Source organism: Sander lucioperca, chromosome 8 (genome assembly GCF_008315115.2).
Source record: "Sander lucioperca isolate FBNREF2018 chromosome 8, SLUC_FBN_1.2, whole genome shotgun sequence".
NCBI lineage: Eukaryota > Metazoa > Chordata > Actinopteri > Perciformes > Percidae > Sander > Sander lucioperca.
Window position 1 is genome coordinate 24,473,112 of NC_050180.1, and position 27,485 is coordinate 24,500,596.

Consider the following 27,485-nt stretch of genomic DNA (forward strand, 5'->3'; position numbering starts at 1 on the left):
GTTTCATACTGTACATACCTACCTTGATGAGGTGAGAAATATAGTGAAATACATAAGCGAGAGATGCAAAGAGCATAAACTCTCATTTTGCTGTTATGAGCACCAGATCATCTTTTAAATTACAGATTATAAGGGGCATTTTAGCCATATCCATCCATCCATCCATCCATCCATCCATCTTTGTCCGCTTACCCGGGGTCGGGTCGTGGGGGCAGCAGCTCCAGCAGGGGACCCCAAACTTCTCTTTCCTGAGCCACATTAACCAGCTCATTTTAGCCATAAGTATTGAAAATCACCAGGCACAGTAAAAGGTAAAATGAGATCTCTTGAGATATAATGATAGATTTGAAGGCTGTGCAGTATTTGAATATCAGATGCAGAGGAAAAGATGTAATGGGAAGAAGCATAAATAAGATGAAGTGTATAATAGTGTAAGGAAACCACTGTGCAGCCACTTACTGACTGTGTGCTTTTGTTCAACATTAGAGAGTGCACTGATGTTAACCCACAGAGTTTCTTACTTTGTAGTGCTATTAAATCTTTTAATAAGGCTCTCCTTGGTGTCTCCTTGGTTTTGGGAAATGAATAGCTGTTCCTGAACCTGTTCAGAAGGTCTTTATCATATTTCTTTACCACCATTCATCAGATAAAAATGGGCTATGAATGCATGTTGTTTTTTTAGGAACATAGTGTTTTTACAGTCACATATTTACAATAAACTCAGTGTGCACCAAGCTTTTTACTGCTATCAACTGTGCTGCTTCACTGGGGGTCACCAAGCAGGGCACTGTTACAGGAGTTACTGAGCAAATGAAAGTGTTTACCATTTACTTTCATCTCTGATGATGTCCAAATGGTCCAGCTGACAGTTTTCCAGTCAGAACACCATTCTTCTAATAGACCCAATGTTATGAACACTTTAGTTACTCTGGTTGACGGGTGTATTCTGTTGCACTGTGCTCTTCCTACGCTGATTCCTCCATGTTTGACTAATAACAGCTCTCAATATCACATTGTAATTCCAGTGTCATGTAATGATGGGTTAGGTCAGTGTTTTAGATAAGATAATGTGGAGTTAGTGAGGGAATATAAATGTGACAACATACTGAGATTCAGCCTGACACCTTAAATCGTCAATTAAAAATAGTTTGAATGAGGCCCCCCGTATGGTGCTTTGCTGATAGTTATGTAACCATAACCGAGAGCCAAGCAGCCCTCAAATTTAGGACTTTGGCCAGAGTGACAGGCTCTGAGTGGATGAGATGTCTGGCCAGAAGTAAAAAATAATGTCCATTGTATGGCATTTTACTGTTCTCCATAGCTGACAAAGGTGTTACATATCTGGTGAGGGTTAGGGTTCCTAAGCATTCAAACAGCAGTAAAACAATATCTTAATTTCTTATCTGAACTTCTTAAAAAACATCATTACACTACATTTAAAGGATATGTTCAGTGTGAAGAAAACTTTCACCCTCACAAATATTTCAAGTAATTGTAAACAAATAAATAAAAAAAGGCCAGTTTTTTATATTAGTCTATATTATCTAAGATAGAAATGCTATAATAGATCTCAGTGTTGAGGTGAGGATGGGTACCAGAGAGACATTAATTCATGCAATTCATGGATTGACTGTGTTGCTACGCAATGTGAAGTACTTTGATGACAGATTATGTAAGTACAGTGAACATAAGCTAAAAAGACTCTGACTCAAGGCCATGAACAAAACGTCTACAGGGGTTTCTCTGTCTGACAGAACTAGTCTGCAACAGACCTCAGTGTTTTTGTTATATATTAAAGATAAAGATTGATGGGAGGTTAAAGAGGGCAGGGAGGACTGTGAGTGACAATGGGAGTTATTAAAACAATAGATATTAAGAGTGAAGTGAAAAGAGAGAAGGTATGAGGAAAAGGGTAGAAGGGGACTTAGATGACTACAAACGCAAAAGAAAACTCAAAGAATTACCATACAATGAGAAAAATGGACTTTCAGAAGAATAGGCAGGCAGGGTGGAGAAAGAGAGAGAGGGGGGGTGAGGGGAAGAAAAAGGTAAAGTCGATCCTAATCCCATTAATGCACAACAGTACTGTCCTTCCCATTATATGCATATTCACATGCACACACACCACACACACAAACATGCACACTGGTTTAAAGTACTGGTAAGCTATATCAGGTTATATCAGGTCTAGGTTCAACCAGATCTAACTATCACAGCATGTAATAACCCTCAGGTGTGTGTGTGTGTGTGTGTGTGTGTGTGTGTGTGTGTGTGTGTGTGTGTGTGTGTGTGTGTGTGTGTGTGTGTGTGTGTGTGTGTGTGTGTGTGCGCTTGGCTGTCGTGTTGGTTTGTAGATGAAAGAGTCTCTTCTTACCATCTAAGCAGACACAACCAACTGCCAACGTTTATGTTCTAGACGCATACTATATCTGAAAATATGAGCGTGTGTGAGGGCGTGTGTGCAGATGCAGAACGTTTTGTACATGTGTACAGTATGTATGTATTGACTACAAAGACTCTCAGAATTAATACTTCTTGGAATAGGAAGTACTGGTTTATCTTCAGGAGAATTGCGGCTGATATTAACCTTAAATTTGGTCAAGGAATTGGTGAGGTCATTAGACATCCTTCATTTGTAATTAGAGCCCGACCGATATATTGGTGGGCCGATATTATCAAACGATATTAGGCATTTTCCAAACTATCGGTATCGGCATTTATAATGGCCGATAAATGAATATTTAAAAATTAAAATAAAAACCGACGAAACACCCTTCAACCATGTTATGAGTGTTGGTGTTGTATAGTTTGTCCACCAGAGGGCACTCTACAACGTGCCTGTTGGCAACACTCTTTGATTTATTTTGTTAGTGTGTTTTTGTTCAAAGGACTTTAAGTTTCATATCTTAAGTTTGTATTTTTATACATTTTAATTATCAGAACTTTAATATATTTTGATGTTCCTCTGTTCTGTTGTGACAATAAAACAAACAAAAATCATATTATTTTAGTGAGGACTCATAAATAACTACAAATAACTAATGTTAGGGAAATCTGTTTTGTTACGCGTTTCTGGATTTTAAAAAAAATATATATCGGCCGATATATCGGAATATCGGATTTTTAAATCACAGAAAGCACAGTCGGGCTCTATTTGTAATACATATAATGTGTCTAGATAGATAGATAGATAGATAGATACTTTATTCATCCCGAAGGAAATTTTAGGCATCCAGTAGCTTAGACAACCATAACCGAACAAACACATATACACATATATCACACATAAATAAGAGTAAAAATAAAAAAACACTCACAGAAATGCAATGACCCTGATAAGGTGCTATGGTAGAGTGTGTGCAATGGTTGTAGCGCAGAAGTGAACAGTGCAGGGATTGAACAATGCAATAGATTATTATTAAATATTAACTATGACTATGAAATATTAACTGGCTATGAATAAGAACAATATGTAACAGGGAATAAATCCATTATAAGATGTAGATGTTATGATGTCTATGTGAACGTGTGTGCCAACACAGGCAAATAGTAACAAATAAATAGAGCAATTTGAGCCAACAGAGTAACAATTGAATGCAGTAATTCAGGATGAGTCTACAGAGACAGATGTGAGCAGCACACTGTGTTTGTGTGTTTCTGTGTGTGTCCTGTTTTCACACCATCACAGACAAATGTACTGTGTGTTTGCCACTGGTGGAAAGGAGCCGAGTATATTTGCTGAAGAACTGCACTTAAGAACAATTTTTACGTATACTTTACTTGAATATTGCATTTTTTATACTTTATACTTCTTCTCCCCTACATTTCAGAGGCAAAAAGTTTTCCGATATTTTGCTCCAATATATTTATTTAAGAGCTATGGTAGCTACTTTGCAGGGTGTGATTTTGGAAAAACCTATAATGAGCATATAATGGAGTTTTATACAGTACATAAAACTACCCAACAGTATATCATGTTTTAAAATTAGCTCCACCTTGACCAGATACAGCATTAAAATGACAAAATACAAGTTAATGCATTATTAATAATCCAAATATTATAGAAGAATATAACATTGACAGGGGCCATTGTTAGTACTAGTATTTTATTTTTACCTTTGACAATTTGAGTATTATTTGCACATTGTCGGTCGGCAGCTGTAGGTCCCTAGTTTATGTGCATACAAGGCAGTCATACCTTCAGACGATACAAATAAGAAGTCAATTTGGGCTTCCTTTTTTCCTTCACTGCTCGCTGAAAGCAGAAACCGCAAAATCAAGCAACATAAAAATAATTATGTGGGAAATAAAGGCATAATGGCTTTAAAAGAAATGGGAAATCTGTTTACGCTGTTAAAAAAACAATATGTACTTATCTGTGCGTCAAATAGATTGATCTCAGTTACCTGAATAACTGTAAAAGGACATTGTTCATTTCCTGCATTTTGAGTGTTCATTTTGATGTGCAGTCATACAGTTCTGAACAGCTCATGGGGGACATTTGGAAAGAGACAAATCGATCCATGTGGGATTGAAGACAAATTCAACGCTGTGGTTTAAAGTAGGTCTTGTTTTCAGCAGGAGAAAAAGGAGAGACAGAGCAAAGTGGTTGAAAGCAGCAGTGAGGATAAATGATGCCGGGAAGAGCGATGGTGAAAGACAGAGAATGAGCTGTAATCTGATGAAAGCCTCTTTACTCCCCTGTCACCTCACCTCCAGGCCACAAGCACTGACCAAGGCTTAGAGGGGGATCAATGCTGAGGCCACCAACATGCGGATGGAAACACACACACACACACACACACACATACACTCTTCATATCACTTCATTTGAAGTGCTCCAAAGCTGCCCACAGTACACATGCAACATCTGAAGGTACACCTGAGATCACTGCGTGGCAAAGCAGTTTCTGTTCATACTTTGTTGTTGTTTGCTAAATGGATGAATAGATGAAAAGGGATTGGGTGAGAGAATGATCAGCTAGAGATGAGGACATTATGTCTAGAATAGTCTCTGGGCATACTTCTCTGTGTTTTGTTATTGTATGTGTGTGTGAGTGGGCGGGTGCACAAGGGGTCTATAGGTCACTCAGGCATCTCAATAGGCTTGTAGCTCAAAGGGAGAGGGAGAGTGTGAGGAGAAAATTAACAGCTCCTATTCAAATCACCCTCCTGCATTGAAACCTAATGACCCGAGCAACCAAATGACCCAGGCAGAGGCTGTTTCACTGTGAGTGTCCTCTAGTTTAGTTTTATTTTACAGATAAAAAAAGGGCAAGTGAAATGCATGGTGTATGCATGATGGAGGGGGCAGAGAATTCTGGAGAGACCTTATCTGGATGCAGATAAGGAAATGATAAACTAAAGACTGTTAGCAGTGAAAGGCATTTCAACTGTTTACATTGTGACCACATTTGTTTTTTTTAGCTTACCCTTTAAGCATTAAAGCACTGACTTAATTTCTTGAATAGCACTTGACAACACTGGTGTGGAAAATAGCGTTATTTACATTTCTTGCATTTATTTATCTACCAATGTCAGTGCTTTATTCAAAGTAGCTGTAAAGATTGTGCAGTTATATTGCCTTTAGGAATATAAGTAATGTCTTTACTAGTGTTCACATTTTGTCTGTGCTTATGAAACATTAGAATTTGTATTTATTTTTTATCCAATAAATGTATCCACCACACACTGTAAGATGTGATCACGTGATTAAATATCAAAAAGAAGGAAATGCACAGAAAGGCAATTGCTTTGAAAACAGAGAGCACAGACGCTACCAAGAGAAGCAACGGCAATCTCAAATAAGAATTCTAAAGCTTGTAAAGCAAAATTACAGTAAGATAAGGATGCTGCTTCTTTACAGTAGATACAGCATTTTGCAGTCTAGGCATTTCCAATAGAACAAGGCAATTTTTGCCTTGCTGGTTACTATGCCAACTGACCACAGAGCTAGTTTAGTGTAACTGCACAGTTTGGCTTACTAAGAAATAGGCCTGCAACAAATGATTACCTTGATTATCAAAAAATTGTCAATGAATGTATTCATTATTTACTCTATACGTGTCAGAAAATAGTGCCTAATTGCAAGTTCCCAAAACCCAAGCTCTTAAAATTGCTAGTTTTGTCCAACACATAATTTAAAATCCCCAAATATGCAATTTGCAGTGACATAAATCAAAGAAAAGCAGCTCACATTTAAGAAAATGGAAACAGTAAGTGTTTGAACGTCTTCCTTCATAAACAACTTACATGATTAGCTTCCCAGTTTACTTCCCACTCTTGTGGACATTAACAAAGCTTTGTGTAAGCATTTCAAACGGCACACATGTTGGTAACTATTGTAGGAAACGGGTAAGTGGTACAAATGCTGTACACTACTGCATCACTATTAAAACTATTGCCACAGTAAGGAACATCCTCCCAAAGGTCACCAGCAGTACACAAGTACTGTTCTTTTCTCAAGGCACTGAACTTATAGAGCTATACACATCACATCACTCATTATTGAAATAAAGACCAGTGTCCTTTTGAATATAATGATAGAACTGAGATCATTTTATGTTATCTCTTAATGGTATGTGGAACAACAGTAATTGCACTGGGATTTATTCCCTCAATGTATTTATTCTACAGCAGATCACATGAGAACACACTGTATGCTACATAGGACTGTTATATTTCTTTCATGTCAGATCTGTCTTGAATCTTAAGCAGATTCGAAATCTCTAAGTCTCTTTCTGCTTTCCTGACAACACACACACACACTGTAGTAGTCTCCCCGGTGACAGATGGGCTAGATGGAAACAGTCATCCTGTTAGTAACCATTACATCAGCAACACTGTTACTCACTCTCACATGCTCATAAATGCTCTCCCTCTCTCTTTCTCCAAATTGGAAACTGAACAGAAGAGCAAAGGTGCCGATGGATAGTAACCATGACATGGCTATCACTGTCTCTCTGTTCTGAATGAAAATCTTGTCTGGGTATGAATCTGTGGCTTACAGTATGCACAGAAGATTGAGCACATGGATGGTCAGACAAAAAGACAGGATATAAAGCCAAACAGACTGCAAGGAAGTCTGATATATATACCTTTTAGAAGTGTGAGTCAGGAAATACAAAGACTGTAAAAGATATTTCTAGTCTGTGGATTAAACACCAGCTACCCAGAAGTGCTGACACATTCCTGCTCTCTAATGATATGTTACTAAACAAGTGTTCTGGTTTATTAATGTTACATTCATTAGCAATTTCCAGTGCCAATTAAGAAAGTAGTTGGATGTTTGTCTAGCGTGGAGGTTGGGGTGTGGATGGCTATGTAAGGGTTTGCCCTGAACACTGGCAGTCATCATGTCCTGTTTTAGTTTAATCATAATCTGTGTTTACATTAATATTCATCCTCTGGGGACCAGGAATGTCTGTACGAAATTGGATCAAAGTGGTGGATCAAACACACACCTGACAAACAGAAATTGCAACCCCTATTATTAATAACAAATAATGAATGTGGCCATGTGTTTCCCCTGCAAACAAATGTGGCTACTGTAAAATATTACAATGTGGATGCAACTCATATGAGGAAAGGTTGCTCTCTCTACAGTCCTGTGATCATGTCTGTAATATCTCGTTAACCTTGCCAGGGTGAGAAGGCTTGCTATCTCGGTAATAGCTTTAGTAGTATTAGCAAGGTTTACCTTTTAAAACATTTCACCTTAGACTAACCCAGGCTAATTCGCCATCCTGATTTAGCCTACTGAACTATAACCTACTGAACTCCGTTTCCTCATAGGTTGTATTGTCATTTATCCTCACACAAGTTATCCGATACAAAATAATGATGACATTAGTTACAGCCTTGATGTAATATTTAGTCTTATTGGTTGAGCTGTAGCCTACACTTAGGTACATTTAAAAATCAATATCACCACTTCATACCATAGTTAGGAGAGATAATTGTCCATTTAAACCCTCTTAGAGTACAAAGGACATATATAGATAGATATCCTCAATTTCTGCTACCACCCCAATACAATAGCATTGAATGGATTTTTATTTGTGAAAAACTACATAGTTACTCTCGATTATCCACAGAACACGCTGACAGTTTTTTTGGGTTCATTTCTTCAGCAGAAAGTAGTTCCAGAGAAAAATGTTTAGAGCAAGGTCTGTTTATTATCAAGATTAATGACACAAATGTTTCTTAAAGGCACACCGCTGTTGAAATATTTTGTATCATATTGGAGCTTTGTAGGAATCATGGTCAGATTTTTTACTTTGGCAAAACAACAAGTTCGAGAAAACCAAGAGATGCTACTGTGTTGATTTTGTAATGCTGATATAGATAATGTGAAACACTTTCAAATAGACTCTTTTTGCTCAATATAGTATACATTCTTAAGAAGAGTGAACCTACCTTCACCTCCAGGGCTTTAACTTGCTATCACTTCTGTTGTGTTGTCATGTTTTTTTTTACACAGGAACTACAGTTAAACCGAGGTCTGGTTTTGTTGAGGATAACACTCTGCCTTTGCAAACGTTAAAAAGGCAGGAAGCTGACCTGAAGTTGCCAGGAGGAAAAAAGATATACTTTCTTTTGAGTTTATCGTCAAGTCAGACACACTGTCTTTGAGGAAACATTCATTTAAACTTTGTTGTTCCCTGCAAACACACATTTGAAAAGAGGATGCGGTTCCTAACCTGCAGAGACTTTCTAATTATGTGAACGTTTGGATGTCTTCATGTATTTCTGTTTGTGAACTGTCTCCATGTCCAAACATTGCTGCTGATCTTGCTCTCCTTCTTTTCTCTGGGCCTTTTTCTCTTTCTGTCCAACCCTTCCAATCCCCACCCAGGAGAGCAGCTTGTCCTCGTTCTGGTGATGCTCTGTCGCCGCCACTCAGTGTGGGGCCTCTGAAATATTCATGCTGACACACATACACAACACACAGGCACAAAACCTTTAAAACCCTTCATCTTTTTTTTCTCTGTCAGTCTGCCCATATCAATAGAATTTAGAAAATATAATTTATCTCGCTGCAGGTTTGGGGAGGAAATGCTTTACACACGTGCAAACACACACACTTCCCAGTTAAGGAAGAGACATCTTCACTGCTCTTCACATTTCTTTGAATTTCTACAGAAAACAGTTTGATATTTACTTGATATTTTTCAGTTTGCATTTGCAATTATAATCTAGTGTTCCAGTACAGAATCTGGTATTATACATAGTGATAAGTCATTTAGGGAGCAGCATTTTCACGTCACTATAAGTTCGTAGGTCTGTAAAAGTCGGCACACTCGTAGAGGTGAAGGTTAAGTCACGCTGTACTGAGTGGCAAATACACTTTGGATGCCAAAGATACAAGCTGGCATACAGCAGAAGAAATCATAAAACCTTTATTACAGTGCCATGGTGTTCAGATTTGATCTGTGACCTCAGACTGTCTACTCATCTGAAAAGAAGAGGAACAGAAGCAAAACTCCAGCAGAGAGCATATCAACACACAGAAAGGTTATTACACTGCCAGTGGTTTTTGATATGTAACCTAACATTATTGGCCTGTTGGGCTGATGGAGGCATGCAAGCAAGGAAATGGCTTAGCAAATCATCATGTGAACTATTTGTGTCAAAGGGGCTCTCTGATGTGATTCAGTGCTCCCTATTTGTCAGCAGGGAGGAAAAGCGAGTCGGTGAAACAGCATTTAGATGTTGATTTCACTGCAGAGTTTACATACTAAAGCTCTCAAGTGGAGCTGATGGAAAATCAAACCCTGTGCTGTGCAACCGGTGTTGCTACAAATTTGATTATTTCGATTTTTCTGAAGTATCTTACTTTACTTTGGACGGGGGAAAAAAAAGGTAGAGTGACAGAGTGTCGCAACGCATCATGAACGGGTTCGTATGATATTGTATGAAAAGTTATGCACACTAAAACATATGATATACGAAAACTAGCAGACCTCCGACTGGTCATGTGACATCGGCTACAGAGCTCCGTGTTACAGAGCGGTAGTTGCTAGCTGTTTAAGCCGCTACAGAGCTTCGTACCGCCGACTACGGTGCTCTGCATTTTGCTCCATCAGGTCAGTGGTAGTTGGTGGTTCAGTTACCTCAGAATAGGTGACTGTGCGCTGGGCACAGAGTACCGTGAGCTGCCGGTCGTGGTGCTTCGTCAGGTCAGCGGTAGTTGGTGGTAGTGATGGTCAAATGAAGCTTCGCAAACCACTGTCTTTATTTTCTGAGCACACTAGATGGTGCTCTCTGTTCAACAAAGACTTGAAAACACACTGAATTGCCATTCCTTTAACCTTTTCTTTGAACAGCATCTAGTGTGCTTAGAAAATAAAGACAGTGGTTCGTGAAGCTTCATTTGACCATCACTAGTTGGCGGTAGTTGGAAGCGGTAACGTTAGTTGGAAGTTGTGGTCCCTTGTCAGGTCAGCGGTAGTAGGTGCTTCAGTACTGTGCGCTGGGTACAGAGCACCGCGAGCTGCCGGTCGTGCTGCTTCGTCAGGTCAGTGGTAGTTGGTGGTTTAGTTACCCCAGAATAGGTGATTGTGCGTTGGGTACAGAGCACCGCGAGCTGCCGGTGAGCATTATGCGGCAACGAAAATTAAGTTTAAAGGCACCAAAACGACTAAGTTTAGGAAAAGATCATCGTTTGTATTAAAACACTCCCAAGGAACACGCATTTCCGCGTTCTTGCAGTCATTGTCACACACACAGCAAAAAAAAAATAATACAAATTACGTTGCTTAACTTTTCGTAGCTTTTCGAACATATGGTTCATGAGAACAGGCTGAGTGTCACCACATGTGCCAACTAAAATGTACATTTTATGAAAACTACTTAACACTATTTGCACTGTGATAATTAGATCCATAGTTTAGTCTCTACAAATCACGTTTTTGCTTTGACTGAACCGTAACCTTCGGATGTCTTATTCCTTGTTTACCGCAAAGAGAAACAAACTTTAATACAGACCTGTTCTTCTGTGTTGATATTAATTTACATGTTTTCTATAATCCCATGATAATTTTGTCTGATTTTGAATTAGTACTAGACTATCAATCACACTTGCAAAAATGAGCACACATCTGAAGGCAGTGACACACCAACCCGATAATCGGCCGTCGGACAGTCTGATGAGGTCAGTGGCTCGAGTCTGTTCGGTGTGTTCCGTGCCGTCGTCTGTCTGAGGAGCTGTCGGTCTTCATTTTGGCTGACCTGATATGTTGCGTCAGAGGGCGGGCAGTCGGACTCCATGACCAATCTGATTGGTGGAGTGCTAACCCGGAAATGAAGAGCGGGATGAGCGTGACTAAGCCTCTCAAAATCTGACCTTTAAACTGACCTTTGTCGATCTGAAAGGAAGACAGATTCAGCAACTGCATGGCCTATTTCTCGCTTAAAATGTTTTCAGAAACACGTTTCAGTGCAGTATTTTAGTAAAATATGAGATTGTATTCTGAACAAGCTGCTGTGACAGTCTGGCTTTGAATTTTTTAAGTTTTTGGGCAACAATACAGATTAGCGCCACTTGCTGTTATGGAGACGTATTACACATTCAAGTCAGCATCGCTTCGGTGTGTTCTGAGGCACTTTTTGGACCTCGGGGAGCCAACTGATCAGTCCGAGTGCCTTTTCTGCCAAAGGTCGGCCGTCGGGTTAGTGTGTCAGGGGCTTGAAACATCTTTCCTGCAGATTCTTCAGGATTGAAATTATTACTGTTCAGTGTGAAAATATATTAAAAATAATGTTTTTTTATAAACATAAACCTCACTGTAGGTTACTGTAGACTTTATAATTTGATCCATCCAAACTCCAAGGTTGTTTGGCAAACGTCAAGGATGGGACTGTTATAATGCACTCAGTTCAGTGGATACCCTAATATGTTAGTGAATTATAAAGAGCCACTAGCTGAATTGGGTCAGAGGTCAGAACCGTCTGCTGCCAGAAGCCTCAAAGAAACCATCACAGATTGGCTCTTAACATGCACATTCCCATGGAGATGATCCCCACTTCCCATTTGCATGGTCCTTGTACCGCTGCTGGTTGTTATAGCAACAGACAGGACATGACATCGTTGCTTAATATGCTGTTTTTTCTTCTTCTTTATTCTGACCTTATTGGTGGGCTATTTTCTAATAATGTCATCTCTCTGTGGGTGTAGCAGTTAACAGAGGTAGTGTCAGGTCAGAATGTGAATTGACAAATCACTTAATGATTTCTTGTATGTCTCTGCGACAGCCTCCAATCCGTCTTATTCTTGTAAACTCAATATCTCAGGAACATCTTGAAATTTGGCACAAACGTCCACTTTGACTCAAGGATGACCTGATTTGAATTTGGTGGTCAAAGGTTAAGGTCAGTATGACCTCACTAAACACATTTCTGGCCATAACTCAATAATTCATACGCTAATTATGACACAATTTCACACAAATGTCTAATAGGATAAAATAATGAAGTGATGACATTTTATGTCCTAAAAGTCAAAGTCAACCTCATTGTGACATAATCATTTTCTGCAAAAACACTTTTCTGGCCATTATTTTGCCATAACTCAGGGGCAGAAGGGGAGATATTTGGTCGGACACTGAATTGGTAACACTCATCCTGGGTGCTCACCTTGAAACTGTGGTGATTGTAGATCTACTGTGCTGCCGGGTTGAAGATGTGTGTAAAGCATCCACATTTTGGTGTTTGTAGCTTCTTTGCATGCAACATCCATATTTAAATCATTGTCTACTGTCATGGCTACAACTTTGTGTTCTATCCTGTTCCTCTGGTACTTTACCACAAGCTCTTTGGTGTTGCTGATATTGAGCTTCAGATAATTGTCGTTGCACCATGTGACGAAGTTCTCTATCAATTTTCTGTTAAAAAAAAAAAAAGAGAAAGACAGGGAAGACAGCATGTTTCTCACTGGAAATTATTCATTGTCAATATAGTGATAACTTCAAATTTCCCCCAAAATAAACTTAATAGTATATGATAGTATATATCATATAGTATATGAGTCTGGACAGACATGGATGTAAACTGCAACTTGACTGGTTGGCGGAGGCATACAACCATTCAATTCTACTGTAGTTATTCAGTGAAAAATCCTCAAACTGTATTATAATACTTAATTTCTGATCACTGGTCTGTGTAAAATTACTGTTTTCCCTTTTTTCTAATTGGGACTTGTTTTTAAGACCCACTGGAATCAAACTAATTGTGCATCACTATCTCCCTCACCACGTTAATTGCTTGTGAGCAAGCATTGTGTAACTAAGCCACTCCATTAATTTATGTGACTTTGTGTTACAAAGATATTTTTTTTTGCCTGTGAAATTTTGGATGCAAGGGACATACAAAAGAAGAAGCATAAACAAAAAAAAGAAATTGTAGTAATACAAGTAATTTTTCCACTCCTGAAAAAGACTAAGCTTCCACATCACTGCGGTGCTAAGAGTTGAATAAAATTAAGAATATTATGATACCTGAGGAGTGCAGAAAAGTCCTTCTCGAGATTTAGAGACCAAAACATTTGAGCATATTTTTTCTCTGTCATAATTCTTTTCAGCAGTGCAGTAGCGTCCCTTGTTAAGCATTCTCAGTTCGATCTTTCTCCTGAGTCAGGGTGCCTGTGGTGGAACTAAGCTACAACCTTCAAAATCTTTCACCCTCTGAGTCTGTATTTCCAAGACGAGCAATAATGAACTGGAATTCCTTCAATTACTTTTCAGGTTTTTGACCTGCTCTGCATGGAACGCAAACTGGTGCAGGCTTTTTGTTTAAAATAGCAGATCTGAATGTAGGTACATATCCAGGACTTTTTAGGTTTGTTAACAAGCAAAATAGGGCATTTTTTGTTTAATATTTTCCTTTGAAGCTTTGTATTTAACACAATGGAAAAAATCTAGCAAATGTATTCCATGAGCGTCTATTACTGTATGTATTTTTAAGATTGATAGATTTAGCCTTTCTAAACATTTCCTATTTTAAATAATCATTTAAATGTAGGGGATTGCGTAGCCTTGGCGAAAGTATGTGCTCTCTCTTAATGCTTTCTAGTTTCTAATATATGCTGTGAAAAGTGACATTGTTTCCAGGTGCTTTCCCTCAACTATACTCACCTTAGCCATTTAGTTAAAGTTTTACCATATAACCATTTCTGCAGTAACTTATAATGATCAGTTGACGGGGAATCACAAGTCTGCAGGGCAGCAGGATGGTTGGATGCGTAGGAGCGCTCAATGAACCAGACAGAGTTTCTCCTGTCAATACGTACTACTCAATTGAAGTGTCTTGCTCCAGGACTGCTGCTCTGCACCTGAGTGGGGGAATTAACTTCAAAAAATCAATGCAGCATCACATATTATCCTCACAGTTGTTATTATTGTACTCGACATGGCAGTGTAGTGCACGTTGTGCATGTATCTAACATGGTTGCCACTGAAGACTGCTGCATTCAAGCACCCTTAATTAATGCTAATCCGCTTTCATTTAGCTCTGAGTCGTGTGCTCCCGACTTCTCCCACAGGGAGCATCGTTTACACTGTATCATTATAATGTTTAATACTAGCTCATAGTTCATCTAAATCTATGTTAATGCTTTTAATTCCATATTAGTAGTGACAGGGAAGCCCAGAAGCACAGACTCAGGTGGGTGTTGCTGACATAGGAAGGGATCTGATGAAAGGTACTGTGGCTAGGGCTTAAAAGCAATTATAGCAGCTGACATTTAAATGTCTTAATGATAACTGGAAATTTTGAGCAATTATGTATTGAGATCATTTCAGTATACTGTAGACTTTTTCATTTTATTTTTTTTTAATTTCATTTACTTCATTGATATATAATTGGTTATAGCAAAATGCTGCTAGACCTTGACTGTTGTGTGTACAATTGGTGACATTCTCCCTAATGTGAGTGCAAAGATGTTTTGTTTTTTCTGCAGTGCTGATGGTGTGCTTGTTGCGACCAATAAAGCTACAGGTCAAATTGAAATCTGTTCTTTCTACTCTAGCTAGGCACAATATGATGGTCAGCGCATTCTAATGTTACTGCTCTTTATCTTATCTTGACCACTGTGAAACTCGAGTTTAGCAAAAATAGTCAAGTAATTTCATTTCAAAAGCTAGTCTAGCATCGCTGATTTCTTCTTGGATTTTACTTCTGTGTTGTTTTGTTTTCTCCAAATGACACAGCAAAAAAAATGGAAAAAGATATCAATTTTGATTGTTCAATGCGCCAGAGGTGTAGTATTGCTAAAAATCCCCATGTCTTTGTGTGTGTGTGTGTGTGTGTGTGTGTGTGTGTTTGCCAAAGTACATCAGCACCTACTAAGTCAATAAGAATTACTTCCCCACTGCAATCAGGCTGGCAAGTATGTTTGTACAGTTTGTGTGTTTGTGAATGCGTGTGCAAGAGTAAACGCAGGATAGGGAGACTGGGAGACAGAGAGAGAGTCTGTGAGTATGTCATCTGTACTCTGACATGACAAGTGCAGTGACCTGAAGGAGAAAACCACATAAATGTAATGGATCCAGAGCAACAGAACTTAAAATCTAAAACGCAATCTGTAACCCGCAGAGGCTGTAAAAGAACTGTAGGGTGTTTTGAGTGCATTCTGTAACTACAGTAGAATACGGCAATATGATTTGGGGGAAGTGCTACTTCACTTAGGCTGATGTACTGTGCAGTACAATTGTTTGAGCCTGACTACAATTTTAACATCAGTAAAACCCTCAATTTCAAGATTGCATGTTCCTTCCGAAGTCTGGGGCTTTACCAGACATACAGCGTGCATGCCGATAGGAGTAAAGAAGATGAGAACAGGGCCAGACAGATTTAATGTGCAGTCACACAGCCTGTTCTCATGAACCATACGTTCGAAAAGCTACGAAAAGTTAAGCACTGTTATTCCTATGATTTATACGTTTATTTTGCTGTGTGCACCACATTGACTGCTGACCTGACGGAGCACCACGACGGGCAGCTCACGGTGGTCTATACACGACTCACAGTCACCTATTCTGGGGTAATTGAACCACCAACTTCCGCTGACCTGACGGAGCACAATGCGGAGCACAATGCAGAGCACAATGCGGAGCACCGTAGTCGGCAGCACGAAGCTCTGTAGCGGCTTAAACAGCTAGCAACTACCGCTCTGTAGCACGGAGCTCTGCAGCCGATGTCCCGTGAGCAGTCGGAGGTCTCCTACTTTACGTATCGTATCATACGTTTTAGTGTGCATACATTTTCGTACAATATCATACGAACCCGTTCATGAGAATGTGTTGAGTCACATGTGGCTAATGGAAACAAAAAGGACTTGTGTGTACACACTCACGCCTTTGCATGCATTGCTAAGCCTTAGCAACTGAGATGTTATGATGGAGACAGAGAGCAACCCTGCTTAATGCATAAAATATGTAGTATAGTGGTTGTTTTGTGAAGAATAATGATACAGAGGAAAATACTGCCATGTATGCCACTTCCTATAGAGGATGATCCCATTTAAAGATATCCACCGTTGAGCGAGTCTATACAATTATTAGGTCTTAATTTGTGGCTCAACTGAAAATTAAACCATTGGGATTTGGTGGCTGAATGAGTGTGGAGCTGTGTGTGTGTGTGTGTGGTTTACAGCAAGAGTCTATTACACAGCCACTGTATGTGTTCTTGTCCACACTTTATTTACAATGTGCTCTATGTGCTATTAGAATTGACTCTAATGCAGTTTTTTCTACTAAAACTGTAAAGTCTATGCATTATGCTATTAGGGTAGAGTGCAGCACAGTGATTGACTGAATTTGCCCTCGGCTATCTTCACACAAAATATGTGAAACACAGCTCTTTTCATCCAATAAAAAACCTCAACAAATGCCTTTAAGTAAAAGGAACCAATTGGAAGCAATGTGTCTGTAGCTAACATCACACTCCTTATTGATCTGCTTGTGTCTTTTGGTGACCCAAAGTACACAAGGAGATCAATTAAGAATGAAGTTATCAATACCAGGCTATGTTATGTAACAGTAGATCTTTACATAACATCTCATTAGATGAAAGGTTGTAATACGTTACACACGTGGGTACAAAAAAATGAATTGTGAAACTATTATATAAAATTGCTCATAACCAACAAACACTGTAACAGCGAAAGCTGCCAATATAGTCAGTGGAGTCTAATTATATACAGTAGTTAATCACACTAAATTACTGGTACAATACAGTATAACCATGCTTTTACATTGATAATGTATATTAGGTTGTGGAATACAATGTATGCTTTTACTTACAATCAATCAAATTGTTTCCATTAAAAATAACCCACTTCAGTCCAGGTTTTGTTTGGTTCATTGGATGTGATGTGTTTCTAGTGCAGCCACTTTTGTTTTGCCTTTTCCCTCCCAAATGGAGAAATAGTTGCACTCAAAAGGGGCTTTCTGACCGGAGGGATTTTTGCAGTTCTTAGAACTAAACGTTCCTAGAACACTTTTTTTCGTCGTGTTCCAACAGGAAAAATATGGGGATTTTTAAGTTCCTCTGACCCAGTAGCATAGCCTACTTTTTTAGCTCCTACTTCAGAGCAGGGTCTTTTCCCTTTTCCCTTTTCCTAGGTGTACTTGATTGGTCGAACTTATAAGTCATGCCCACTGCCAACTCGGAACTTGCAGACAGAGCAACAACCAACAACGGGACATTTTTAACAATTTTCACCATCTTATTCATCATTAAATTCACTTCTGACAACGTTTTAGGCGAGAAATGAACTGTTTAGATTTTGAATATAGGCAGTCTTGCGAAAATTGATGCCGAATTGACAATTTGCTTCAAAGTTTTCGGAGCTCCATGAAGTGAGGCGACAGCCAGCAGGCGACAGCCAGCAGGCGCCTGCCCCGGCCTCTAGCTCGTCACTCGGACAGACATGCTCAGAGACCCCGCTGTAAGCTGGAGGTCTCTCAGACCGGTCTCGTAAATAAGAGGCTTTTATTTCGCCGTTGACTGATCGTTTGTTTAAATATCACAACACATGTCCATCATAACATTAACGGGAACCTGTGGTTAACTGTCTTTTCGGAGTTAAACTCCACAAGAGTGCCCTGCGGGCTTGACAACCTTGCTGACCGGGCCATCACACACACACACACACACACACACACACGTCCACAGCGCAGCAGGCAGAGGCGGGGGAGAGAGAGATACCCTTTTCTCTTCGGGAGACTTGTTTAAATTATGACAAATATGCTATATACATTAGATTTAGTATTTAGTTCATACTTTTTTGGTGTATTTGTTTTCTGATTTTAACGCTATAAAGACCGTTGCCGTGCTTGCGTCACTCCCTTACCCCTTCTACCAGTCCCTATGGCCACTTGGCCAGTGGGAATGCAAACGGAAAAAAAGATTTTGGGGGAGAGTAGTTCTTAGAAATGCTTAGAAGTGTACTTTTCCTCTAAAAAGTACAAGTACTATCCGGTCGGAAAGCCCCTATAGTGTCTCAAGAATTTTTGTTCATGACCAACTAAGCCAAGATAGGCTGTTTGGCTGTGTATGCATTTATATATATATACACACACATATATATATATATATATATATATATACATATATATACATACATATGTTTCACTAAATGCCCTAGAACTATACTATTGATTGGCAGCATGAACAATCAATACATGTAATATTTCTACTGCACTTTGTACCATATACTTTGTAAAATATGCTATTACATAGCAGTCTTTCAGCTTGATGAAACGGCAGCAGTGAGTGAGTATTTGCTGTATTTATTTCAAGTGAGTGATTAGAGCAGCGGCATATCAGGACATAGTAGAGATGCAAACGTTTAAGGATTTTTTTTTTATCCTACGGAAAAACCTAAGATTTGTGCCACAAATACCAAGCTCACAAGCTCGCCAAGCTCGTCTTGCCACAATTTCCCACAACATGCAAATGTATGCAAATGCATTCTGTCGATCTTTCCATGGCAACCATTATGTGTGTGCTGCAGTTCTTCTGCTACTAGTCAAATACTTTCGAACTGTTGGCAACAATTTGTTGCAACCTCTTTGCTGTATAAGTGAATGATAGTGGCTGAATTGCTCTTTTTTAGTATGCAGTCATTTAATCTTCAGCTGTAGTTGTTAGAGTGGCTGTGCTGTGCTGAGATGTTTCTTTTTTTCAAAATGTTGATGCATGCTTACTGTCAGTACTGTCAGCTTACTGTGTCAGCACTCATAGCTGAGAACTTAAAATGAGCAATCAATAATCACTCTCTTCTTTGTCTGTCTTTCTCTCATTCATTCTCTCTCCATCACTTTCTTTCTGTATCTCTCATTTGCAGGTAGACACGTCTCAATGGGTGAGGCCCACTGATCCAGTCATCCCCTGCACATCCCCTCCACCCCTCCCCCCTACCCTCCTTTGTTCCCCTAAACTCCAACCCACTTCACTTCAGTCACCATGACTTCCACCGGCCAACTGCTGGGTTTGGCTGAGATGGGGCTGAGGTGTGACCAGGAGATTGAGAGGAGATACGAGATTGTTCCCTCAGTGGTCTGCTCCATGTGCTGCCTATTTGGAATCATCTACTGCTTTTTTGGTAAGTGATTATGTAGTCAAAGCTTTGCTCTTAAGGTCTGAGCTGATGCTCACTAAAATGTACCTTAAAGGTCCTCATGCATTAAATGAGATCACTGAAAAGTGATTTCTCATGTCAAGCTTGAAACAGCTTTTACCGTGTTCTAGTATTATTTTAGAATCAAAATACAAGCTTGCCACTTGTGCCTGTCATTGTCAGCTAAAAAGGGCTAATCGCCATACCTAAAGAAACTCATATGTCTGTTTCAGTTGAAATATTTAAACAGTTTGGGAAATTCACTCATTTGTTGTCTTGCAGGGATTTAGATAAAATTGAGATTCTGGGCATTAATTAGTAAATCTAAAATAGATATATGGACATCTGTCAGTAGCATCAATGGCCGACACGATGGAAACAGAGTGACATGTAGCTGATCTATAGTTTCTATATGTGTAAGTGCTAGGAAATAATAATAATAATAATAATAATAATAATAATAATAATAATAATAATAATAATACATGTAACCAAAGAGGCCCTGATTCTACTCTGCTGGTGTATGATATTATTGATTTAAGAGCAGTACAGAGAGGTTGTCTTGTTTCTGGCTATGTGAATTAATATTGAAATCTCATTCCTGCAGACTAAGCTATTGTGGCATTGCTATATGTTCATATGTTTTCTTAGAATTGCATCTTATCAAATCCTTGAATATCCATTACCCCTGCACCCTTTCCCAAATTGCTGTCATCAGCAAACTAAAAAGATTGGACTGCCAGCTGTCTTTTAAAGAAGCATCTTCTGCTGCTTATTCAAAGGCGCGTTCCTATTTCTTTCAACCACATGTTGTAGCAGCACTGATGAAAGAAAAATGTTTAATCAGAAATACCAGGAATAACTGGCAGTGGACCCCTGTTGTTGTTGTTTTTTATTCCTCTGTGCCATCAAACGCCAGGACTCATACTTTATGCATGGGTCCATTCATATGTTAAGACACAACTTCCTTACTTGAGGCCTAATTTTGTACCAGTGACTGAGTTTGATTGCATCACAAAGTTTTAAGGGCTCATCCTAATGAGTTTGGGTGTAAAGTCATTACATTATGTGTGATCAATAAATAATTAGAGTGAGAGATCTGCTGTAATGGTTACAGGCTTACATTAGAGTTGTTTTTGTTGCAACAAAAAATGATTGATTAAAATTTTTATTTCCTTCTTGAATAGGGACTGGCGAAATTGCATAAAAGTGCTTGAATAATGACATGTCTCATGCATTTTTGTACAAAGGTACAATTAATTTCAATATATTGCAATGGGTTGGCTTACGCGCCTGTGTAATAAATTACCTGCAGCCATTTTCTAGTTTAACAGGCAGTGGCAAGAGATTTTCATCTGGCTGTGGCTGTGAGAATTAATGATGATTTGCAAGGACTTTAGGAATGCAGGCGCACAAGATCATATGCATGGAAATAGTTTTTAATGTTTTTTTTTAGCCTTTTACTAGAGTGAATTGAACTCTCTTCCAGTCACATGGTATGCATCAGTAACCACTTGACAGAAACACTGCATTGAATTTTCAACTTGTATTGTCTTGTGATCAATCATCCTTTGTTAAATTACTTGGCCACTGCTAATGTATATAGTCCTCCATGTAAACTAAAATACATTCCATAAAATCACATCCTTTACAACATAGATCATTTAACTGCAGACCCATACAGGAATGTTCATATCTACTGCCAGTACCACAAACAACAAACACAGAAAGACAATAACATAGAGCAAAGTTTAAAAAGTAATGTAATATGTAATACAAAATCAACATCTATGCTGCTTTTTGGATGAATGTTGATGTGTGTTGAAGCACTAAGAAGATGTGTTGCATAAAAATACAAAAAAGAGACATTCGGTAAGGCATATAGATGACATTAACATTCACTGTAGATGTCTTGGTAAAGCATCAGCAGCATCAGTCCCTGCATTACAAACAGGTTACCTAGCAACTTTATTTTACAAAGTTGACAGCATGCAACAAGACCATAGTGGCTCACAGCAATACAATAAAATTGTTGGATGTTCTCATTCTATTCTGTTTTATGTAAAGCACTTTGAATTGCCGTGTTGCTGAAATGTGATATACAAATAAAGCTGCCTTGCCTCGCCTTGCCTATTCTTCTTTAAAAAATGTATGTACATTTTTTGGGGGGGGGCGGCAGTAGCTCAGTCCATAAGGACTTGGCTTAAGAGGTTCGTCGGTTAGAGTAACCCAACCCATATGGACCATGTATGGAGTGCGATTGGCAGCTAGAGAGTTGCCAGTTCACCTCCTGGGCACTGCCGAGGTGCCCTTCAGCAAGGCACTGAACCCCCAAACTGCTCCAAGGGCACCATGGTTGACCCTGCACTACCTCCTAGTTTGCATGTGTGTACTGTGTGTATAAAAGGGATTTGCTTAAGATACATTTCAACTGCCACTGACATGTACCTTGTGGATTGACAAATAAAAAAAAAAGTATTTTTTTCCATCAGCTTCAGCTCTCTGCTAGCATTAGCATGCTAACATTGGAATCATTGCATTTAGCAAGCTAAATGCTATCTTTAGATGTAGATCTACTGTCCCAGAGGGATATTTCTTTCCACAGTCAGTACACATATCCATATACATATCAACATATAAATATACACATACACAAAAAGCCACATACAAATAGAGTCAGTACAAATAATCTCCATGAAAGCATTTATTATCCCAGCTCACAAAAGTGTCAACAAGGCAGATTGTTCAGGGCTGCTATTGCAGAGGGGACAAAACCCCTGCTGAAACTAGCTCTTCTTCATTTGAGAGTCCTGTATCTCCGGCCAAATGGAAGTAATACTTATGTTTTCTGTATCTGTTTAATTAACATCAGTCTGAAAGTATCTAGTTGACAAAAACTTCAATTTATGGAATGGCACTGATTAAAAAGGTTGTATTAGACATGCTTCCAAACCATTAACAGCAAAGCATTGTATTATAAGACTGAATGGCATAATTTTACTTGAAATACTTAAGCTCCTCAGTCCTTCACCATCTGTTGTCTATTGGTTTCTCTGTTTGTTTGACAGCATACTCTGAGAGAAGATAAATAGGTGCATTTCCCCCCTCATGCTGTGCCAGATCTTGCTTTATAACCAAACAAACTGACTGTTCTGCAAATGAGACACAATGCATATTGTTGATGGTTCTCAGAAACCCCACAGTCACATTTGAAATTACATTTCTGTAGTCTGAAAATTGACACTCCCTGCTGATAGATGCCTCTTGCAACTGCAGAATTTGGTTTAGTTCCAAAGTCTTGAGAAGAAAAGGTCTGTCATTTATTTAATCCAAAGAAAAAAAAAAAAAGTTGCAGCGAGTGATGTGTTGTAGGGACAAGATGGATGACGCAAAGGAAAAGAGAGTGGAAGGGAAGCAGACAAGCTGAATAAGCCAGAGTGAACAGATGGGATGGAGGGTTCTGATGGCTGGAGGAAAAGTAAGGGAAGCAACGAGGAACAAAAGAGGGAGTAGGAGGGGTGGAACTGTGTGTGTGTGTGTGTGTGTGTGTGTGTGTGTGTGGGGGGGGGGTGTCAGAGAAAATTGGACAAGGAAAGTGGACCAGAAGATTAGGAGCAGTCAAGGAGAGGCATTATATTTCACAATATGTATTTATTGATTGATGCAGACTATCTGGTATGGAAGAACAATGTTGGGAGTTTGTGATGGCTGCTGACCAAACCAATGTTGAGGTGGCTGTAGATGCTTTGGAAATGCCCCAGTTACTCCACATCAGACTATTCATTCAGGCATTCTGTTACAGAAGAAAGGAAACAACTGTGAAAAATGCAGTCGCATTCAGCACACGTTTTATTTAGGGGCCTGGTGGCTGAAAGATACAAAGGAAACAACCCAGGAATGAGTAGAGGGAAGTAAAGAAAACTAGAAGTGCATCAAATAAATGAGGTATGGTCAAGATGGAGCAGCATGGACAGTGGGTTGGATGAGAGGGAGAGTATTGTTTGGCTCAGCTGTGCAATGCCTGATTACACACAGATAACAATCTGATGCTGCTTCTCCTCCAGACAGAGTCCAGTCACATACACAGAGAAGGAGATATAGAGCAAAAAGAAAGGGAGACGCAAACATTATTAAACACAAAAGCAAGGTCCAAGGAGATTGTAACGGTTGATAATTTGAGCTTTTTAATGCGTTGCCGTCTTTTCTCACTGCAATAAAGCACATTAAAATGGAAATAAACTGGTGAGAGATAAACAGAGAGAAAGCCAAGGACAGGAGGGAGCATACGATGGGAAAATAAAAAAAAAGTAGGAGAGCAGCTGTTTTATTCAGCAGGCCTGTTGACTAATGAATGTGGATGACCTTTTGTAATACGATGAATATCATATTTTAAAGCAGTTTCATAAAGGTTTATAGAGACAGCTTATCTGCTCATAATGAAGAAATGCATCCCATTTTAGCAATTTGCATTTTCCAGGAAGGAAGTAAAGTAATCAAACTGTCGATTGGTGAGATCTGTTAGATGAAATACATAGCTAGATAGAAAGAAAAATAGAAATTATGATGGAGAATGATAAACATCAGCTGAAGGTTTTACAGAGGCTGTAAAAGGTTGCTTTTGATGGCTTTAGATCAAAATGAATGAAACAATTAGTTACAATCATCTATGGTCTTGTCTATAGTTACAACTTATAAACCCTTTATCACTAGTACCTCATTAGAAAATGGTTCCCAAATTCTTTCTGTCATCGTTTGTTGGCTTTGTTGTTGTTGTTGTTGTACACTGGTCTTGGTATGTTTTTGGCAGTGGATGAAGTTGACATATGTTCAGGTTATGTCGATCCTGATGCAGCATTCAAAGCTACTGCTTGTTGTGTGTGTTTAAAGAGAAACCGAGTCATATACACACTACAGCATGTACCAGCGTTTGTATGCTTGTGATAACCACCCAGTGGTCTGTTTCCCATTACTCCTCCAGGCTATCGATGCTTCAAGGCCGTATTGTTCCTCACAGGCCTAATGTTTGGCTCTGTGGTCATCTTCATGCTGTGCTACAAGGAGAGGGTGATGGACACTCAGCTCAGCGTCGAGGCGTCAGTGGGCATTGGCCTGGGTATCGGGACCTTGTGTGGCCTCGTGACCATGTTGGTTCGAAGTGTGGGGCTGTTTATGGTGGGCCTGCTGCTGGGCCTACTGGTTGGAGTGGCTTCACTGGTGGTGAGGAGACACATTTAAATGTGCACTATTTTAATTTATGTTTATTTGCATACAGAACATCAAGGAAAATACCGTGGCACCTTAAAATAAGTGATAAAACTTCCCATGCATATGAGCTTTACGAATAAAGCATTGTATTGTCACACCAAAAAGTGGAATATGTGGTTGTGGTTATCTACCACTTTTGCAAAGCTTTTAACAAAAAAAATATGCCCAGGAGATCCTGTAGGACCCACGTTGAAATGCAATTAAAACGACTTTCCCACAGCAGTAATGGCAGCATCTTAAGAGATGAAAACACATAAATCGGCCAGCGAATTACTGCATAGGCAGTACAAAGAGCCAGGTAGCTTTTTATTTAGCTTGTCATTAAGGGTGCTAGCAAAAAAGTTAGCTTGTCAACTACAAATCAGCACATCAGCAATAAAAACATTTACTTAAAGTAATATTGTAACTGCAAACCACACCACAAGGCAGGGCTCAGGTCATCCATTTTGGTAGATGGTAACTATAAGCCATGGTGGTATTTCGCAAGTCGAAGTTCACCATAACTAAACTCTTGGTGCGGATTTACTTTGCTGCAATCAAATTAATTAGATTTTATACATGTTTCATGTCATGAAGGTCGATGTGACCAGCCCTAATTCTGCTGATTAAAACAATAAAAATACCATAAAGGAAATACCAACTGCCAAAGTAAAATTCACCCTCCCCTCTCTCTCCAAGGTTATGGAGGAGTTCTACCACCCCAGAACAGTGTGGGTTCCTCTGGGTATTCTCCTGGGTTCTGGGACGCTATTTGCCGTCCTCACTCTTCAATGGCAGCGCTGCTTCGTCACCCTCTCCACCGCCACATTCGGCTCTGCCATCATCACTGTCACTGTGGATTACTTTATAGAGCTGTTCGCCTTGGTCCACTACGTCTACGAGAGACTCAGGGTAGGCTCATCTGTGTGTGTGTGTGTGTGTGTGTGTGTGTGTGTGTGTGTGTGTGTGTGTGTGTGTGTGTGTGTGTGTGTGTGTGTGTGTGTGTGTGTGTGTGTGTAAACTGTTAGTGGCAGAGAGAAATAAATGCTATTCATTTATTTGAAGTTACCTTGAGGCATGTTTTTGTTCTGTGTATGAGTAATCTATATGTTAGAGGGAGGTCATGTGTGTGCATTATTACTGTGTCACTGGATTTTGTTAGTGGACTGCTTGCTTTGGTCTGCGCTTTCCATGTGTTTGTTTGCATAAGAGAGAGAGAGTTTGGCAGACTGACAGATAAAATCTGAGAACAGGGAGGTCTGTGCAAACTGACACAATTGTCATCATTAAGTTCATGTGTTGGAAGATGTATTAAAAATAATGGTGTTGGAAGATTTATTAAAATTAAATTAAATTAAATTGTAAGTATACTATTTGCAGGTGGCACCAAAGAAGCCAGTGTGCTGGTTTACTTGGGTCATCTTGGGGGTGTGGCCTGTCCTGGCCCTCCTTGGAGTGCTGATCCAATGGAAAGTCACTGCAGAGGGATTTTCTCACACAGAGGGTGAGTGATGCAGCTTTACACACATAACCAGACTCCTTTAACCAGGTTCAAAGCTAACTTAGGACACAGATGTTGTTGTGGTTGGAGCAACGTATTTTTAGAATAATTCTTTTGCCCTATTTGTTGATTTTGGTTTTTCACATGATGTAAGTAAGTAAGTAAAGTTTATTTGTATAGCACATTTCAGAGATAAAAATCACAAAGTGCTTCACAATAAAATGTAATACAGTACAACAAATTAAAATACAAGAAAATTAAGTACAGTCAGTATGTTGTTGTACTTCAAGACATTTTTAGTAGGTAGAAACAGGGGTCATGACTAGGTGTACAAAACATGACTGAAGTGCAAGAATGCAACAGTGCTTTTACAGTCAGACAAGCACAACATCTTATGAGATGTTACTCTTACAGTACAATATAACCTATAAAAACAAATTACAAGAATGAAGCAAAACAACAGCAACACTGACCTTATACCCAACTAGAAAAAAACATAGTTTTTCAACTGCTCATAGCTTATTTTGCATTGGTAATTGGATATTATGTAAAATTATGTACTGGTCACAGTACTGAAAACAGGGCTGAGGACTGAAATGCAGACACTTGTAAACAGGCTTACTCGACAATTTGAAGTCTGTCCAAACAAGTAAACAAAGCCAACAGGGGTCAAAGGCAGGTGAGAATCGAGCAGTAGGTCCAAAACACAGGTAGCAGCTCACAGGCAGATTTAGAGAAACGGGGGCAGAGACAGGGAGCTGCTAAGGGAATTGGGAGCAGGTTTTTCAGGTAATGTGGAGGTCAGGTAATATGTAAAGGTGTGAATACAGCAGGGACATTTTCTGGACAAAGGAAATGGCAGGTTTGGAAAATTCCATAAACATTTAGGGAAATGAGGGAAATGAGAGCCTAAGGCTGAAGGGACGTGTCCTCATGACATGTCAGAAAACAGTAGCCAAGACTTTGTTCTTTTCCGTGGAGGATTTCAATAAAAATCATACAAGCTAATGAATTCAAAAATGCACAAACGTGCATCTTATGAAAAAAGAGTCAATTGCATTTTCCTAAATTGAAATGCAAATGTCTATTAGTTTACTGCTGAAATAAAGCTACAGTGTG

The 27,485-nt window shown here is 39.2% G+C and overlaps 1 protein-coding gene across 3 annotated transcripts in view; it reads left to right on the forward strand.

Moving 5' to 3' along the window:
• Positions 1 to 27,485, forward strand: part of tmem198a (transmembrane protein 198a) — a 38,549-nt gene that overhangs the window by 1,603 nt on the left and 9,461 nt on the right. For 2 of the 3 annotated variants that reach the window (XM_036004202.1, XM_031300105.2), the window contains exons 2-5: positions 19,349 to 19,606; positions 24,600 to 24,838; positions 25,565 to 25,777; positions 26,246 to 26,369. In XM_036004202.1, coding sequence (XP_035860095.1) covers positions 19,468 to 19,606; positions 24,600 to 24,838; positions 25,565 to 25,777; positions 26,246 to 26,369 — 715 coding nt within the window. In that variant the 5' untranslated portion in view covers positions 19,349 to 19,467. Of the gene's footprint in view, positions 1 to 2,187; positions 2,234 to 19,348; positions 19,607 to 24,599; positions 24,839 to 25,564; positions 25,778 to 26,245; positions 26,370 to 27,485 lie in introns of those variants that run through there. The other variant, XM_036004201.1, reaches the window with a different exon arrangement.